This window comes from Mytilus galloprovincialis, chromosome 5 (assembly GCF_965363235.1).
Source record: "Mytilus galloprovincialis chromosome 5, xbMytGall1.hap1.1, whole genome shotgun sequence".
Lineage (NCBI taxonomy): Eukaryota > Metazoa > Mollusca > Bivalvia > Mytilida > Mytilidae > Mytilus > Mytilus galloprovincialis.
In genome coordinates this window covers 37622807-37636424 of record NC_134842.1, presented here as the reverse complement: position 1 = coordinate 37636424, position 13618 = coordinate 37622807, and the positions used below count along the sequence as shown (strand labels likewise).

The 13618-nt window shown below is 32.6% G+C and overlaps 1 protein-coding gene across 1 annotated transcript in view; it reads right to left on the bottom strand.

The window, feature by feature from the left end:
- The window catches only part of LOC143075753 (putative ATP-dependent RNA helicase DHX37), a 35297-nt gene extending 21756 nt beyond the window's left edge, over positions 1-13541 (bottom strand). Inside the window, exons 1-10 of the mRNA XM_076251317.1 lie at positions 13386-13541; positions 8403-8585; positions 6494-6594; positions 5580-5985; positions 4706-4854; positions 4170-4262; positions 3034-3130; positions 1702-1815; positions 1169-1270; positions 477-560 (exon numbers count right to left, since the gene is read on the bottom strand). Coding sequence (XP_076107432.1) covers positions 477-560; positions 1169-1270; positions 1702-1815; positions 3034-3130; positions 4170-4262; positions 4706-4854; positions 5580-5985; positions 6494-6594; positions 8403-8585; positions 13386-13466 — 1410 coding nt within the window. The 5' untranslated portion in view covers positions 13467-13541. The remainder of the gene's footprint in view (positions 1-476; positions 561-1168; positions 1271-1701; positions 1816-3033; positions 3131-4169; positions 4263-4705; positions 4855-5579; positions 5986-6493; positions 6595-8402; positions 8586-13385) is intronic.
- Between the last annotated feature and the right edge of the window lie 77 nt (positions 13542-13618).

Below are 13618 nucleotides of genomic sequence, written 5' to 3'. Positions count from 1 at the left end.
CTCAGGAGACAGAATATTTTTTGAAATAGCAGCCATGCTTATAGATAGCCATTGGTGATCAATCACTTTTTTTAAACATACCATTAAAGTATTAATTATATAAAGATTTTTCCAGTTTGCTTATTCCAGTGTCCAATGCAGTGCTTCTAACTAGACCTACACATCAAAATTAGAAATTTAACTGTCTTACTTACTATCATTTGCAGAAAAACAATTCACCCTACTTGGACAATTCATTCAATACAGGCAGACTATGTTCTGCATTATTTGCACAGAAACAGCATTGGCCAATTTTAAAGTCTTTAAAAATTTTAATCAGTAACTTTGTCAAATGCCTGCAGTTTAACAAATAATATAAGCCTGTTGAATTGTTGAAATTTTATGTAAAGAAAACTTTCTTGCCTACTGGCTTTTTGGAAAACTAAACATATACCCCTCTTGATCTACCAGAAATCTAATTTCCAACATTGATTTACCTTTTTGAAGGCTTCGCCAAGATAATCTTCCAGCGGTGTTCTCTTGTTAAAATGTATTGTAACAGGAAACTGCCTAGAATCTACCTGTCATAATAAAAAACAAACACAATATCAACAATGTATTTATCTACTGTAAACTCAATTATATTTTCAATACTTTTTTTACATTTTGCAAAAAAATTACGGTTGATAAATTTGATAGCATTATTTATATGCAACATTTTGCTGAAATTTAAAAAAAATTTAAAAAAAAAAAGCTCTTTCATTTGTCATGGTGTCAGATGATTTGACGTATTACACGCTGAAATTTAAGTAACAATTCAATTAATCCTGTCAGCAGTAACGTCCGGAAGATATTTTAAGGATATTATTGCACAATTTGTGTACAACAGGTGACATTGATCAGTAACAAATATGGCAACCGGGTTTCAGTTCGAACACCCATCATTAAATTGGGGTGCACCAGACGTGTACTTTTAAATAACTACTTTCAGTGCAATTTTATCTTATGGTACCAGGAATAACGGTAAATTATATTGATTTATCAATATTGTACTTCTTGATTTTGACGTTGATTCTAAATTTTTTTAAACCAAAATGATAACAAATCTGAGGCATACTATAAATGCACACTTCTAAAAGCAGGTTTGAAATCAAAGATTCTACTGTTCCCTTAACTTAAAAATACTGACCTTTACAACAGGTGGCTCTATTTTAAACAATCTTCTGTTTTCTGTAAAATCTTCTACTCGCAAGGTTGCAGACATGATGATTAACTTCAGTCTATTTCCTTGCTGAAATCAATATAAAAATTATACCATTAAAGATATCAGTAAACAATCAGTTACAATGTAAAAAGATATGTGCATGGTTTTTCGTTTATTATATCTGTTTGTAGAAATTTCATAAGTATGGTACCATGCTTTGTTTATTCAGTTTTACTGGTCCATCAATGTTGAAAACATACAAATTGCTTTGTTATGGTTTAAAAGCTCGTTTGGTTTCAGGAACATTTTTTCGTCAGTTTGATTTTAAGTTTACCTGAAAGGATTTCTATGCCTATCAGTGATGGATATATTCAAGTGTTTACTCTTGACTAAAGTATTTTTCTTAACTTCAGACTTACAAAATCAAATATGCTGAAACTCACCAATTTTCAAGCAATTTCATAATATCTTCCCTAAAATCGGACTAATCCAAATGATGATAAACCAATCAATCCTACCTTATTTCTAAGTGGTACAATCCTAGATAACAGACCAATCAGAATGTCTGTATAAACACTCCTTTCATGGGCCTCATCAATAATCACAACACTGTATTTTGTCAAAAGAAAATCCTAAAACATAAAATAATAATTATTGTTATCTTTATTTTTTATTACCTTTTCTCCACACTCATTTCTACACTAGAGGGATCCGCTTACCCTTCCAGGGTACCTGAGATCACACCCATTTTTTTTTTGGTGTGGGTTCAAATTGCTTAGTCATTAGTTTTTTTGGTGTGGGTTCAAATCGCTTAGTCATTAGTTTTTTGGTGTGGGTTCAAATCGCTTAGTCATTAGGTTTTTTTGGTGTGGGTTCAAATTGCTTAGTCATTAGTTTTTTGGTGTGGGTTCATATTGCTTAGTCATTTTTTTTTTTTGGTGTGGGTTCAAATTGCTTAGTCATTAGTTTTTTGGTGTGGGTTCAAATCGCTTAGTCATTAGTTTTCTATGTAGTGTTTTGTGAACTTGTCTTTCCATAATTTTTGCCATGGCGTTGTCAGTTTTTCTTGACCCATGAGTTTGTATCTTTGGCCTCTTTTGTATCATGTATTGACCAAGAGTTGTTCATGAACAACAAGTCAAACCCTATTTTTAATGGAATTCTATGTAGATATAGTTGTCTGTTACGTTTGTTCATGGTATATCTTTTTACTTCTTTTGACACAAAATGACATTGATATTTTCATATTAAGTTTTAGATTGCCACTCTTTATCTTCCCATTTATCTGAGCATAAACAAACATCTAAGGTACTGTTAACAAATCTGTAATTCTCTATGTTCAATATTTCATTAGTCCATACATTATAATCTTCAATAAACATGTTTCTTCATGAAAATGTATAAAGAACACATTACCTCTAAAGGTCAATCAAATCTTAAAATAGATAATCTTTGTTTTCCAAAATTATGAATGAATATTGTAAAGTTTTGTTACTTTGTCAATTCTATTCAATTGATAAAATTGGCATCTTAAGGTGGTACCTAACAATACAGGGAGATAACTCTGTAAAGTCACATAAACGTTTTAATTACGTTGTGTTGTTTAGGGAATATTAAGCTTCTTGATGATCAAAATAAGTGTTTGTCAAACTTTTATATAACCAGTGTAATTTTTATTGATAAAACGGTTGGCTAAAATTTTTTGAAATTTTTATATTTTTGTCAAAGGGTCAAAGTAAATACTTTGTCAAAATTTTATGAAAATTAAACGAGCCAAATTAATTTTAGTTAAAGTGTTGGGTAACACCTTAAGGTCTGACAGTTTAGCCTAATGTCTTCAGTTTACAGACCTTTTGGACTTCTTTCAGTAGAACACCATCAGTCATAAACTTGATTTTTGTGTCTGGTGTTACATTGCCTTCGTATCTAATTTGGTATGATACTTTTCTGTAAAATAAAAAAATGTCATAATGTTGACAGTGATGTTCCTCATGAAACAATAAAGTCAACAATAAACCTGGTTGTTAGGAAAGACCTTTTTGATGGCATCTCCTGCTGAGGCCAAATAAAATAATATGTGTGGTTCCAGTTACATCTAAAAAAAATTTACATTAGGTAGGTAGGGATTTTATTTTATTTTATGTTATTTTTTTACATTGAGTCTATGGGAGCAACATTCTGACTTTGACAGTGCTTAATGGAAAATGACAACAAAATCTTTAGGGTAGGCTAATATTACGACTAAAAAGTAGGGTAGGTAGGGTGACTGGAACCACACATATATTTTTATTTGGCCTGATTGTAAAAATTACAATGACAAAAATGGCGAAGTTCCATAGACAAAATGACCGATGGAAAAACCTGAAAAAATTATCATTCAAATCAGTCCAAGATTCAATGCATATACAGTTTTATTCTGTATGTTATCTCTGTGCACAATTTGAATAATTTTGAAAGAAAACAATTTGAGTAACAAATAACACATAACTAAGTTCCCTCTGTGATTCAGGCTGATGTAACAGAGTAATGAACACTAAGTTCCCTCTGTGATTCAGGCTGATGTAACAGAGTAATGAACAGAGACTAGTGGTTACTAGACCGGCTCTTATCTCTGGAATATGAAAGTATTCATTCTATTATGTAAATGATAAAATCTGTATTTCTTCCATTCATAAAGTACCCATTTTAAATATGTACCTGTCTTTAAACATATCCATAGATTTTGTTACAAAAATCAGGCTTTCTATTACTATGGATCCATTATTTTTCGTTGGATACCAATTTTCCTGGGTTTTGTGAACCACTTATTCAAATATTCAACGAATATCATATTTTCAGTAGGCTTTGTATGCAGAGATTGGCAAAACTACTGAATGAAATATCTTGGAATATGCAAGTTTTCAGCAGTCCATGAAAATTGAAACTCACGAAAATAAATGAATCCACAGAAACATGTGACTAACACAGTAACATGTGACTAACATACCTCTCAGTTAGATTTAACTCTTTAGCCACTCTGTTAGACATACTAATGGCTGCAACTCTTCTGGGTTCTGTCACGGCTATTATACCATTAGTGCTGCAATGAAACAAAAGTTCAGTAATCTGAAGCACAAGCATGTTGTTGCATTGATTTATAAACTAAGGTTGATGACAGGTAAACATCAATGAGACAGGAATCCAACAATACATTCAATCAAAAAACATATTTTGTTGTTGTTAATCAACTACCTTGACCACTCTCTCACAACTCACTTTTATCTGCATGCAAAAATAATTATTGCTGAAAACTGTTTGTGAATGAGAGAATAAACTATAAATTAATTATTTCGTGTTTATTTTTATCTAATTTAGATCTTATTCTCTGCTCATTAGTAAGGTTTGGTGTTAATTTAAGATAATCAATGCTGTAAATGTTACAAAATACTATTACATGTCAGTGCCTAAAATATTTTAATAGATTGACCAAGGAGATTGCAATATAACCCCCATTCCTTAAGTGCTGGTATAACTGCTGCTTACTGTGCATATCCAGCTTCGTAAAGGAATTGTGGAACCTGAGTTGTCTTTCCTGATCCCGTCTCACCACATATTATAGTAACCATGTTATCATTGATGGTTTCCATGACAGACTGTTCCTCTGACAAGATTGGTAATTTCAATCTTGATTCCTGTAAAATTTTAAACTTCATATTTATTTTTCTCAATTATAACAGGTTGAATATGTAAAATTTAAAACCTGAGGCTTAATTTGCACTTTAAATTTTAAATGAAACAGTTAGTGTAGGGATCACACAAGACAATCATACCATCCAACAAGATACAGTGGTAGAATCTGTTTCTAAGAAGATTTTTAGAGGATATGTAAACAAACCTCATCATCCTTTTCCAAGGATCTACAAAAGATAATCTTTTAACTGTAGGAAGTCATTCAGCATGGTTGCCTTTTAAATTTATTACAGTAGGCAAATTCAGAGGAAAGCATAAAAAATTGACCTCATTTTTGAATTTTGACCAATGAAGAACTGAAATCAACCAATCCACGCAATGATTATAAATAACAAGAATGTGTCCAAAGTACACGGATGCCCAACTCACACTATCATTTTCCATGTTTTATGCACTTTAAAATTGGGTAAATATCTAATTTGGCATTAAAATTAGAAAGATTATACTATAGGGAACATGTGTACTAAGTTTCAAGTTGATTGGACTTCAATTTCATCAAAAACTACCTTCACCAAAAACTTTAACCTGAAGCGGGACGAACGAACGGACGGACGGACGAACGAACGAACGGAGCCACAGACCAGACAACATAATGCCCCTCTACTATCGTAGGTGGGGCATAAAAATATCCACCTTCTATGGAAAGTATAACTTATCATCTAAATACCTGCATTTCAGGTAATCTTTGTACAGGTATATTAACAGCTGGTTTCTTATCCATTTTCTCCTTACTATTGTCACTATCTGCAGTACTTTTATCTTTCAATACTGACTTTTCTTCTAATTTTGAGGTTTCCATTTGCTTTTTATTTTGTATTTTTGCATTAGTTTCTGTTTCCATGGAAACATTGTTTTTGTCCTCAATATCACATCCACTATCCTCTGTATGACCTTGAATTTGACCTTGATCATCAGAATCACTTTCTTCATCTGTAGACATATCTGATGTATGAACAGAACTATCGGACTCATTGCCATCATCTGACTCATCAACATTCATTTGTGTGGACTTCTTTTTGCCTTTAGCAACACTATTTATTTCACCAGCGTCCATTATCTTTTCGTTCAGCTTCCTAAATTTGAAATTAAAACAATTTCTTACATGAACACATAATAAAATTTTCATTTATGGTAGTATTGTTAATAAAAGTGAGAAATGTTTCTGTACAAAGAATATTTTCTGTACAATATTATACCGCTTATGTTCCTGTATGGAGAATTTTATGTTTTCAAAATTCTGCTATAAGAATTGATTCTCATGCTTTCATATGTGAGGTCAAAGGAATTTTGAAAACCATGTATTAGAAATTGTGTCAATTGTTCATCAAATAAGATACGTTCTGAATCTTATTCCATTGAATATAGAATAAATTTCAATTCTCTAAAAAATCTTGTAAAAAGATATAAAACATCTGAACACATAATTGATTTTAAAACTTCTATACAGATGAGCAACTTTTTTGTTTATATCTTACTTAACATATATGTAAAAGATAAACTTAAATTTCATTAATTTTCTTTTTATGTACACAGGCATTGACAGGAAAAGTGAATTTCTAACATTAGAACCAGTTAACTAACCTTTTAAATTTTCCTGTCTGCATCTCCGCTACACTAGAAAACTGTTTAAGTTCTTCAGTACTGGCTTGAACTTTAGATAGAGAATCTAACAATTCAGCTCTCTACAGTGAAGAAATGAATTTTAGGATTTTATCAACTAAAAAAAATGTATGTTGGAATTTTACCCAAAAATAAAGCAAATAATTTAATTCAATAAACATGTTAAAGAAGTATGAATCCTTCACCATCGGGAGACAATAAACAACAGAATTTTATGAGATGTTTAAAAAAGATGAATAACTGTTGACAATAAATAATAGCAGACACTTTGCTACCACATGTCCTTATTTTTATATACTGTAAATTTAGAATGAATGTGTGCATTTATAATTTCAAAATCCAAATCACTGATTCCTGGTAAAATAAAGGGCTGCGCTTTAGCGCATGATACGCCCGTTGCTCTTTTAACTTGTCTTTTATGCTTTAAATGTATTGTCCCAAAATTGGAAAATCCCCCCTTTTTTAAGCATAAAAATTCATAACACGGAAATGTAAAATCTGAAATTTATAAAAGTTGAAAGGGAGCTTACATCAATAGATATAAACAATTCACCAAAGTTTCATGGACATTGGTGAAAGCCTTTTTGAGTTATTGTCCGAAGTGTTAAAAATCCCCCTTTTTTTATGAATAAAGCCCCATAAATCCAAAACTTAAAATCTGAAATTAATAAAAATTGAAAGGGAGCTTACATCAATAGATATAAACAATTCACCAAAGTTTCATGGACATTGGTGAAAGCCTTTTTGAGTTATTGTCCGAAGTGTTGAAAATCCCCCCTTTTTTATGAATAAAGCCCCATAAATCCAAAACTTAAAATCTGAAATTAAAAATAACCGAAAGGGAGCTTACATCAATAGATATAAACAATTCACCAAAGTTTCATGGACATTGGTGAAAGCCTTTTTGAGTTATTGTCCAAGTGTTGAAAATCCCCCCTTTTTTATGAATAAAGCCCCATAAATCCAAAACTTAAAATCTGAAATTAAAAAAAAACGAAAGGGAGCTTACGTCAATAGATATAAACAATTCACCAAAGTTTCATGGACATTGGTGAAAGCCTTTTTGAGTTTTTGTCCGAAGTGTTGAAAATCCCCCCTTTTTTATGAATAAAGCCCCATAAATCCAAAACTTAAAATCTGAAATTAAAAAAAAACGAAAGGGAGCTTACGTCAATAGATATAAACAATTCACCAAAGTTTCTTGGAAATTGGTGAAAGTGTTTTTGAGTTATTGTCCGAAGTGTGGACGACGGACGGACAGACGGACGGACGGACAGACGGACAACGGTATACCATAATACGTCCCGTCCCGGGCGTATAAAAATGAATGGGATTGCAAAATATTTATGAATAAATCAGTTCTGAATTTATGAATGCTATTTTTTTATCGTAAATATTAAACTATGACTTTCCCTTTATAAGTATTCACAACTTTTTCAGATTGGTAAAGATTTAGACTTTGACCTGCAGACACTTGCATCTAGATACCTTTTAGTTTCTTCTCATTGGGTTGCTGCTTATTGATATATGTACAAACAAGAATGTGTCCTCAGTACACGAATGCCCCACTCGCACTATCATTTTCTATGTTCAGTGGACCGTGAAATTGGGGTAAAATCTCTAATTTGGCATTAAAATTAGAAAGATCATATCATAGGGAACATGTGTACCAAGTTTGAAGTCGATTGGACTTCAACTTCATCAAAAACTACCTCGACCAAAAACTTTAACCTGAAGCGGGACAGACGGACGAACGGACGAACGAACGGACGCACAGACCAGAAAACATAATGCCCCTCTACTATCGTAGGTGGGGCATAAAAAATTCTTTTAATTCATGTTTTTAATTTAATACTTGTATTTGACTTACATGAGTTTTCTTCTTCTTTCTCTCCAGGACTTGTTGCAACCTTTTTCTTTCTTTTTTCGACAGCTGTTTAACTTTCTTTGTTGTCTGGATGAGAGTTTTTGATTTACGTTTCTCTGAAGGAAGAACCAATATATTGCTTTCATCATCCTTTATTGATGCTTCTATTTCTGGATCAAGTTTTATCTATAAAAAAGCAAAAATAACAAACTTTTAAAGCAGATATAACATGCATATGTATAAAACAAGTGAAACTGCAAGCTACTGTTCACTGATGATACCCCTTCCAAAATATTTACGTAAACAGGAATTTGTTGAGTGATGAATCTGAAATAGCATCACATGTTTTAGCTGACTTATATTAACCCTGAAACCAAATTCAGAAATCCTTGTATTGTAGTTCCTCAGAATAAGTTTTCATGGGAAGGACAGACTGACAGATGAATAGATGGACTGACGGACAAAGGTAAAACAGTGTACCCCCACTTTTTAAAGCAGTGGTTCGAGGAGACAGTACCTCACGATTCAGGATAAATGTTACAAAATTAATTTGCGACAACTCATTGATGGGATATGCATAATATATTTGTAGGACTCAAACCTATGGCGGGTTCCAAATCTATGGCAGATTCCTAATTTATGCTAAATGTGACATTACAAACGCCAAACAACTCAAATATATGGCAGATTTTTGTTTTCTCCACATCTATGGCAGATCTGGGGGAAAGAGTATTATATAACGTCACAATTCATTTGAATACCACCATATTACATCTTCGCCGCCGCAAACTATGTGGAACCCATAGATTTTAACATCATTCAAGATGAAGGTATTATTCGGAAGAGGGACAAAATGTGCTGTACCGGCCGAAGCCTGTGATGAATAAGAGCAACGCTATTTTCAGTACCGCATATTTTAGACTGAAAGGACTTTTAGTAGTAGTTTACTGTCTACGGCTGGCAAAGTTTATGAAGTGGAAGATAAAATTACCGGATACAAACTTCATTTAAATAGTCATCAAATGAAAAAGATTTATTAACGATATCGCTGAAATAAATATTATTTGAGAATTCAAACTATTTATTTTTATTTGTTTCTTCTATATATTTTTTTTTATAAAAAACAGCCTTCTTGTTTGTTAAAGGACTTATTATGTTGGTTTAATAAATCATTATGGGTTAAACAGGTACCATGCACAGATTCAAAAAAGCAGAGCACATCATTTTAAATCATCAAGATGTGTATTAACGATGAAATAAATATTATTTGAAAATTCCAACTGTTCTTTTTTATTTATCTTTTTAAGAAGAAAAAAAACTGCCTTCTTCTTTGTTAAAGGAATTACTAGTTGGTTTAATGAATGGGTTAAACAGGTACCATGCACAGGTAACAAAATCTTGTTTATGGGACAAATAGTTTCAATCTTTAATTCTGTTTTAACATGTTTAAGGTATATAATTTCATCATTTAAGATTTTTTTGGTTGCCATCCCATTATGGAATGTTTATTTCACATGTGTTTATAAAAAAACGACATGCTCCCGTTGCCGTATATTTCCACGCGCAAAAGACAAGTCATTGGCCGAAAATGTACTGCATTGTTTTCCATTTGCACAATAATTTGCCATAGATTTGGAAACAACAAAAATCTGCCATAGATCATTGTAGATTAGGAAATTACAAAACTTGCCATAGATTAGGATTTAAAGAAATCTGCCATAGATTTAGAATGGCATGACGTCATATTTACCATAGATTAGGAATATGCTATAGATTTGGAACCCACCATAGATTTGAGTCCTACATATTTGCCACTGAATGTTTAGCTAGCAATACACGAACAATCAAAACTTTAAACAGCATGATCTGTGGATTGTGCAAAATACATTTAACTTTTATATATCTAGTGGATGGCCGGCCTTAAAACTTTCAAAAATTTCAAAACTATACAGGTGAGTCTGTACACAGAGTATTTTCTTAGGTGAAAATACTGCAATGTTCGCATCCTTTTCATTGTTTTGTGTTTAATAATTTTGTAATCAAGTTTTGGTAAATGTAAGTGTATTGCTATAAATTTTTGTTTTCATTGTCTCAAAAATAAAATTAGATTCTGACAACGTTTTTTTATATTGAATAAATCTTGATCATGTTTACGTTACTGTACTGAGCACTATATTTTTTTGTCATTGTTCCGAAGTAAAATTAGATACTGATGTTTTTTTATTGAATAAATCTTAATCATGTTTTGGTTATGCTGGTTTAATATATATGTATTGCTATATTTTTTTCCATTGTTTCAAAATAAAGTAAGATTTTCACGTTTTTTTTTTGTGCTGAATAAATCTTAAATTATGTTTCGGTTAGTGTACTTTTTGCTGTAAATATCTCTTTTTCATTGTGTTAAAATAACTAGAGGCTCTAAAGAGCCTGTGTCGCTCACCTTGGTCTTGTGCATATTAAACAATAGACACGGATAAATTCATGACATAATTGTGTTTTGGTGATAGTGATGTGTTTGTAGATCTTACTTTACTGAACATTCTTGTTGCTACAATTATCTCTATCTATAATGAACTTGGCCCAGTAATTACAGTGGAAAATATTTTCTAAAAAAATTACAAAAATTTATGAAAAATGTTAAAAATTAAATATAAAGGGCAATAACTCCTTAAGGGGTCAATTAACTATTTTGGTCATGTAAACTTATTTGTAGATCTTATTTTGCTGAACGTTATTGCTGCATACAGTTTATCTCTATCTATAATAATATTCAAGATAATAACAAAAAACGGCAAAATTTCCTTAAAATTACCAATTCAGGACAGTAACCTAACAACGGGTTGTCCGATCCATGTGAAAACATCAGGGCAGATAGATCTTGACCTGATAAACAATTAAACCCTGTCAGATTTTCTCTTAATGCTTCGGTTTATGAGTTATAAGCCAAAAACTGCATTTTACCCCTATGTTCTATTATTAGCCGTGGCAGCCATTTTGGTTGATTGGCCAGGTCACGCCACACATTTTTTGAACAAGTTACCCCAATGATGATTGTGGCCAAGTTTAGTTCAATTTGGCCCAGTAGTTTCAGAGAAGAAAATTTTTGTAAAAGATTACTAAGATTTACGAAAAAATGGTTAAAAATTGACTATAAAGGGCAATAACTCCTTCAGGGGTCAACTGACCATTTTGGTCATGCTGACTTATTTGTAAATCTTACTTTGCTGAACATTATTGCTGTTTACAGTTTATCTCTATCTATAATAATATTCAATATAATAACCAAAAACAGCAAAATTTCCTTAAAATTACCAATTCAGGGGCAGCAACCCAACAACAGGTTGTCGGATTCATCTGAAAATTTCAGGACAGATAGATCTTGGCCTGATAAACACTTTTACCGCATGTCAGATTTGCTCTAAATGCTTTGGTTTTTGAGTTATAAGCCAAAAACTGCATTTTACCCCTATGTTCTATTTTTAGCCATGGCGGCCATCTTGGATGGTTGGCCGGGTCACGCCACACATTTTTTAAACAAGATATCCCAAAGATGATTGTGGCCAAGTTTGGATTAATTTGGCCCAGTAGTTTCAGAGGAGAAGATTTTTGTAAAAGATTACTAAGATTTACGAAAAATGGTTAAAAATTGACTATAAAGGGCAATAACTCTTAAACGGGTCAACTGACCATTTCGGTCATGTTGACTTATTTGTAAATCTTACTTTGCTGAACATTATTGCTGTTTACAGTTTATCTCTATCTATAATAATATTCAAGATAATAATAATATTCAAGATAATAACCAAAAACAGCAAAATTTCCTTAAAATTACCAATTCAGGGGCAGCAACCCAACAACGGTTGTCCGATTCATCTGAAAATTTCAGGGCAGATAGATCTTGACCTGATGAACAATTTTACCCATGTCAGATTTGCTTGAAATGCTTTGGTTTTTGAGTAATAAGCCAAAAACTGCATTTTACCCCTATGTTCTATTTTTAGCCATGGCGGCCATCTTGGAAGGTTGGGCAGGTCACCGGACACATTTTTTAAACTAGATACCCTAATAATGATTATGGCCAAGTTTGGTTTAATTTGGCCCAGCAGTTTCAGAGGAGAAGATTTTTGTAAAAGTTAACGACGCTGGACGATGGATGACGACGGATGACGACGGACGCCGGACGCCAAGTGATGAGAAAAGCTCACTTGGCCCTTCGGGCCAGGTGAGCTAAAAATGAATTGGTATTGAGATTACTCTGGCGTCCAACAGCTATTTTGCCAGACAAGCTGGGGCCGTGGGATATCAGAGCTAGTCCCATATCAAAAAGTGGATATTTGCCCACCCAAAATGGATGCGCTCAGGCGCTTCGTTGCTTCTACGACTGACGGCCCTGGAATTATATAAATAGGGCTTTAATCTGTTCATTTTTTATTTATCTCTTCATTTATATAATTCCAAGGCCGTCAGTCATCCTTAGAAGCAACTAAGCAGGGCATCCATTTTGGAAAGGCAAATATCCACTTTTTGATATGGGACGAGCTCTGACGTCACACGGCCGGCCCCAGCTTGTCTGGCAAAACAGCCATTGGATGTCAATCTCAGACTAGGATTTCATGTAAATACTGGAAAGGATATTCAAAGTATATACTAACATTTTTATATGCCGTACCTGGGTTCCAAGAGGTGTGTCTTGATTGGCAGAATATATTTACAGATGCGATAGATACATTGTAGAAGACAATAGAACTGAAAGCGATTTAGAATGGATTGTCATCATAATTACCATGTGTTTGAAATCTGATTTTAGAACCTGTCATCTATATATGTAGGCAGAAAATATGTATACCAATTAATTTACAGGAAAGGGTCTATCTGAGAATCTCAGTATCTGTCAACAGTGTCATATAGTCATACAGACTCATACTATTTAAACCCTGCCTTGGTATGACACTCTCGTTTAGTCTTCTCAATTTTATAGTAGCTTACTTTCTTTTCATTAGATCGATCTACAACTGTTTCATTTTGTTGCCTTGCTTTCCAGTTAAATCCTCCTTTCCTTTTCCCCATTTTATTTCTGTATTCTGATTTTAATTTTCTATTGCACTACACGTGTTTTAGTGACCGTACAACATCTTTCCGGTTTTCCTTTATTTGGTACGCACAAAAAATAATTCTGCACTCGATTACTAGAAATGTACGGTTTTATTTATTAAAATAAA